The 6160-nt window shown below is 48.1% G+C and overlaps 1 protein-coding gene across 10 annotated transcripts in view; it reads left to right on the top strand.

The window, feature by feature from the left end:
- The first annotated feature begins 1258 nt into the window (after positions 1-1258).
- Positions 1259-6160, top strand: part of TAF8 (TATA-box binding protein associated factor 8) — a 28468-nt gene continuing 23566 nt past the window's right edge. For all 10 annotated transcript variants that reach the window (XR_004383224.1, XR_004383225.1, XR_004383223.1 and 7 more), the window contains exons 1-3: positions 1259-1346; positions 2153-2309; positions 5949-6047. Coding sequence is in view for 5 of the 10 variants with exons in the window: in XM_032862201.1 (XP_032718092.1) it covers positions 1302-1346; positions 2153-2309; positions 5949-6047 (301 nt within the window). In the remaining 5 variants the exon portion in view is untranslated. The remainder of the gene's footprint in view (positions 1347-2152; positions 2310-5948; positions 6048-6160) is intronic.

The raw sequence follows: 6160 nt of genomic DNA, 5'->3' as shown, positions 1-6160 counted from the left end.
CGTGGGGAGGGGCGTGCACTGCTGCGCCAGAAGACCCAGCAGAAGGAGTCTCCACCCCCGCAGGCGCCGCGTGTTTACAAAGTCCGCGCGGCGCCGCGGATCCCGAGTTTAAAGCTGGGCAGGAAGTGGGGAAGAGGGGGCGGGGGAGACAAAGGGGCTGGGTGCTCGGCTCCACTGAAGTTTGGGCCCGACTCCTCCCCCGGCCGCCCCCGACCCTAGCGCCCTCGGTGAGGGGGCGGGGAACGCCCCCAGGCTCAGGTGCGCCCGCGGGGCCGGTGCGGCGCGGGTTGCCAGGCCTCTGCGCGTTCGCTAGTCATTCACGCGTCGCGCAGGAAATAAACAACTTCAGGTGCTGTTTCTTGACCGCTTACTACGCGTCTGGCACTGTGCCAGACCCTTTGTGTGTATTAGCTTATTTTCTTCTTTATCAATCCCACCCCAGTTTCATACCCCCCAACACACACAAGGAAACTGAGGCACAGTGTGGTTAAGGAACGCGCCCGAAGTCCCACAGCCTGCGAGCGCTATGATTCAAAGCCAGCATCTGCACCCTCCCAGGCACCCGCAAACGGAACCGAACGAGGCGCGGTGCCGTCCCAGGTGCCGGCACGGAGAATCCCGTCCCGGAGTGGCTGATGAGCGAGGGAGACGCTGAAAACCACAAGCCCCGCGTGGACGCCGCGCCCTGGGAGTAAGGCGGGCACGGGACAGCTTCCTGCCGCCTGCACCTGCAGCCTCGCCCCGCAAATACCTGCGGACTGAGGGCGAGAAGGCAGCGGGATGCAGAGGAAGACCTGGGCTAGCTGGTCCGTAGGCTCCAGTTCCGAGCGGACCACTGGCGGGCTGCGGAGCTGTCAGCACGAAATAAAGCTTCCCCAAATTTCCAGGTCAGGAGAATCACCTGGAGAGCTTCCCAGTACGGATTTCCAGGCCCCTTCCCCACTGAGTGAGTCATTGGCACCGAGCGGGACACAGTCAGGTGCTGCTAATACCAACAAGCAAGTTTGAAGCGTCCCAAGGATGTGCTCTTTATGAGAAACGATTTCATCTAGGAATAGGTGTGATGCTGCGGGCGCATCTTCCTAGCCAATTCCGACGCTCACTAGGGCCCCAAGAACCTACCACGCACTGAAGGTCACGTGAGCCGGGGTCCTGAGACACACACACCACCCACCCACTTGGGATTAAGAAAGCTTGTAGGGGTGCACGCTGCCCCGCCTCCTCCCCGCCCCCGCCCCTCCCCCTTCGGCGACTACAAGTCCCATACTGCCCTGCGCCCGCGCACATTACGCCAGAGCAAGATGGCCGACACGGCGGCCACTGCCGGGTCCGGTGGCTCCGGAACGGTAAGGGTGGGAGGCGCGGGGCCGAGGCGAGAGAGTCTGGACATCCTGTAATTTCCCCCTAATGTGGGCAACAATCCCATAGCCAGAAATCCAGCCCCACTATGATCTCCGAGTGGAGGAGCGTCTTTCAGGCCGTACATGCCCCCCTCCTTGGGACTTGGCTACGGCCTCCGGAGTTGGCGGACCTGTGTAGTGATTGGCTCCTTCCCTGTTGGGGGTTGGGAACCCGGAACACCTTCTGATTGGTCCGAAGAGGCTGGTTTCGCCTTCTTATTGGCCAGCCGAAGTTGGGGGGATTCCGGTTTCAAAATATTTAGCTTTCCTACTTTCCTGAGCGGTTGTCCTTTGCCTTTCTCTCCTCAGTGTCGTGTGGGGGTGTTTTAATTTTTCCTGTTAGTGAAGTGGTGTGGAGATGGGAGGAACAAGAGAGAGAGAGCATTGTTTTCTGGGAGAAGGCATAAATTCAATCCCATCATGCATGTTTTTTCAGCTATATATTTTGATAATCTGCTAAAATAGAAAGTAAAAAGTAGACATTTTGTGTTTTTGGAATTTTAAGTTTTAGGTAGCACCTTGGTATTTAGAGCCCTTTGGGTACTCGATTATTATTACTCAGCTGGCCAGGGTTTGTAAGTCTAAACACCAGGGGCATTTTTAAATTTTATTTTAGTAAGCACTGATAAATATTTAGCGAAAGAACCTTTGCTTGCCATTGATGATATGGGAATTATTTGATTGCAACCTTGTCGTACGGTCGAAAATCTTTTTTTTTTTTTTTTTTTTTTTAATGGGTTGCTGATTGGCAGAGATCAGGAAGTAAACAATCCACTAACCCTGCTGACAACTACCATCTGGCCCGGAGGCGAACCCTTCAGGTGGTTGTGAGCTCCTTGTTGACAGAGGCAGGGTTCGAGAGTGCTGAGAAAGCATCCGTGGAAACATTGACAGAGATGCTGCAGAGCTGTAAGTACCAGGAAACAATAGGCCGCCTTCTTGGAGTCAACCAAAATCTGTTCGGTGTTCTGCAATCTGATAGTGTTAGCGAGGATCTAGGAAAAAGAAGAATGTAGTTAAGTGACTTGCAGGCTTTGGAATCAGTGGGATGTGGGTGTAAGTCATCGCTCTGCCACTTCCCAGCTTGAGCAAGTCACTAAACCTCCTGAACCTCAATTTCCTTATTTGTGAAGTAGGTTAATAATTTGTATTTCACGGAGTTGTGAGGATAAGTGAGGTGTGTATGTAAAGCATTTGATGTTAGGAACATTGTAAGCTCCTGAGGACTTGTAGGTGCTGTTGTTGCTGCTTGTTCTCTGTACTCAAAGTAGTTAGAGTTTTGTTGCAGAGTCACAATGAATTCCCATGAATAGATGCTACACATCAGATAATCAAATGCTATCATATGCGATACAAAGAGGGAGGGCAAATAAAGTTTATAGAATGGAAAACAACTTGAAATGGGTTGAGGTATAGGAGCCTGGAATGGTCTCACATAGGCTTTTCTGCTTGTGCATTATATTTCCTTGCTTGGGTTTTATTGGGGTGAGTGGTGGAAGGTAGGATGGGATGAGAGATGGGGTTACTTAAGTTGTCTCGTGAGGGATCAACACTTACAAATGAAAGTGAGAAAAAGGTTTAGGCAGAGGGAGAAGTTAATTGCAATGCAGGCCAAATAAAGAATTAGCTAACCCAGTGGGGAGCTCTGGAGCAGTTGTTGCCTTTCAGAGTACACCTCCTCAGGCTGAAAAGGCCCTGCCTTTGTACTCAATTCTCCATCAGGCACTCGATGTGGGCTGCCCCAGGAAGGACGTGGTCTGAGGTGAGGTGGCTCTCTGCAGCTGATGTTCGCAACTTTTATTTATTTATTTATTTACAGATTTTATTTATTTGACACAGAGAAAGAGCGCATAAGTAGGCAGAGAGGCAGGCAGAGAAGAGAGGGGGAAGCAGGCTCTCTGCTGAATAGAGAGCCCAAAGTGGGGCTCGATCCCAGGACCCTGAGATCATGACCTGAGCTGAAAGCAGAGGCTTAACCCACTGAGCCACCCAGGCGCCCCTGTTCAGAACTTTTAAATACCAAATGTTTTCCTAAAGCAGTGCTCTCAGATGTTTGGGTCTTAGAACCTCTTTAGACTCCTAAATATTAAAAAAAAAAAAAAAAAAAGTCTCAAATATTGAGGGTCCTGAGAAGTTGTTCTGTCTACATGGGCTTTATATAGAGTAATTTTTGCCACATTAGGAAATAAAATTGAGAAAAATTTTAAACATGAACATATACAAGCCCACATTCCATTGTCCATCAGAGCCATGATATCATCATAGACCACGTAGCCTCTGGAAGACTCCAGGAGACAATGAGAGTAAAAAAAAACAATGTCTTTATTTCATTATAAACATGGTTTTGGCTTTTGGACTTTGGAAAGGATTTCAGGGCTGCCCGGGGATTCCCAGACCATACTTTGAGAACTTCTGTCCTAAAAGAATGGACAAATAGTTCCCAACAGAGAAGAATTCAGTTCTTGGAAAGATCTTGGAATTCAGAGTTTAAAGGTCCTCATGGTTGAGGCAGCTCTTTCTGACATCACTGACCAAGAGGGCCTTCTTTCTCACCAAAGAAATAGTTGCCACTGAGGGGGGATGGAGCTGAAATAGTGGTGCTGGAAAGCTGTGAATATTGAAACTGAAAGGCTTGCAAATAGTATAAAAGTCTGTCGCTTTGTTCTAAGGAATACCAAGGATAGATAGCTTAAGCTGGGGTCTTCTGAGACTTGAGCATTTCCATGTTGTCAGGAGCTCTGGATATCAAAGTTTCAGCATTTGCGTTAGTTGTAAGGATCAGGCAGTTTTTGTATTTGTTGCCTACAGTCACTTAGTTTCTAGGGACTCCTGTCTTAGACTGTGTTCAGAGCCAAGTCTCTGAATACTATTTTCTACGTTTCTCTTACATATCCTTTGAAATCCTAAGACCTGCTAAGAAAAAAATAAAAAAAGAAAAGAGAAAGGCCAAATGGGTATAGGTATTTTATTTATTTTATTTTTTTTAAAAGACTTTATTTATTTATTTGACAGACAGAGAGCACAAGCAGGCGGAGAGGCAGGCAGAGAGAGAGGAGGAAGCAGGCTCCCTGCTGAGCAGAGAGCCCAGTGGCAGGGCTCGATCTCAGGACCCTAGGATCATGACCGGAGCTGAAGGCAGAGGCTTCAACCCACTGAGCCACCCAGGTGCCCCGGGTATAGGTATTTTAAATGCCACCTGGCTTGTTTCTAAGACATTCTATCAGGATTTTAATTAGACTTTCCCCACAGTAAACAGATGCCGGACCCTCACCCCTGCCATTTTCGGGTATGGAAGCCAGTACTAGTGACTTGATCTGGGTAGTGGTGAGCTGGTCGTGGGTCTTCAGTTGCTTTTAACTTCTGAGCCATGAGGGCTTCTAGAGCAGGGGCTCCTTACCTTTTGGGGCTCCTTTTGTATCTGATGAAATCTCTGAACCTATCCCCAGAAAAAGGCTTTTCTGTATGTAAAATCCACCACAATTTCAGAGTTTTCATGGAATTGCCTATCCACCTCTGAAGCCTAGTTATGGAGCCCAGCTTCATACCTCCCCTTTTCCCTGAAGAACTTTGGCATAACTTTTTGTTTTTGTTCTTGTTTTTGTTTTTAAGTAATCTCTACTCCCAACATGGGGCTCAAACTTAGAGCCCCAAGATCAAGAGTTGCCAGGTCTGCTGACTGTGTCGGCCAGGTGCCCCCATAACTCTTTCAGTTTCAGGCAGAAAAAAACAAAGACTTGTTCCTCCTCCCCCTTTTTTGGTGGCAAGATGTACATAACATAGCATTACAAACATAACCATTTGTAAATGAACAATTCAGTGGCATTAAATATATGCACAATATCAAATGACTGTCAACACTTCCAGAACTTTTCCATCATCTAAACAGAAACACTGTGGAATGCCTGGGTGGCTCAGTCAGTTAAGCATCTGCCTTCGGCTCAGGTCATGATCCCAGGGTCCTGGGATTGAGTCCCGCATGGGGCTCCCTGCTCAGTGGGAGCCTGCTTCTCCCTCTGCCTGCTGCTCCCCCTGCTTGTGCTCTCTGACAAACGAATAAATAAAATAAATAAATAACCAGAAACACTATATCCATCACATTAACTTCCCATCTCCCCCCCACACTCCCGCCAAGCTCCTGGTAACCTCAAATCCACCTTTTGTCTCTATGAATTTTCTTTTTTTCTAGGTACCTCATATAAGTGGAATCTTAAAATATTTGACTTTCTGTGTCTGACTTATTTCACTTTACCTAACATTTTCAAGGTTTTTCCATGTTGTATGAGAATTTCATTCCCTTTGAAGGCCAGATAATGCTCCATTGTATGTGTGGACCACATTTTGTTTATCCATTCATCTGTGGATGCACACTGGGTTGTTTCCACCTTTTGGCTATTGTGAATCACGCTGCAGTGAACATTGGTGCACAAGTATCTGTTTTCAGTTCGCTTGGGTGTATCCCTGGCGGGGGATTGCTGGCTCTTACGATCATTCTGTACTTAACTTTGTGTGAACAGAGAATAAGACTTTGTGCCTTTGATCCTCTGCTAGACATTTCAGAAATCGGGAGGAGTGCCAAGTCCTACTGTGAGCACACAGCCAGGACGCAGCCCACACTGTCAGACATCGTGGTCACGCTTGTTGAGATGGGTGAGTACACCTCCAGTTTTCTGGTTGTCCAGTGCAGCTGAGTTGGGGTTATGAGAGAAAGAAGAGTCCCCAAGAGTCCACCCCATCTGCCAGGTGTTCTCGAGTTTCCTCAG

Source organism: Lontra canadensis, unplaced genomic scaffold, assembly GCF_010015895.1.
Source record: "Lontra canadensis isolate GAN:19392208 unplaced genomic scaffold, GSC_riverotter_1.0 scaffold23, whole genome shotgun sequence".
NCBI classification, from domain to species: Eukaryota; Metazoa; Chordata; class Mammalia; order Carnivora; family Mustelidae; genus Lontra; species Lontra canadensis.
Note: the sequence above shows the minus strand (reverse complement) of the source record. Positions and strands in the feature narration are given on the sequence as shown.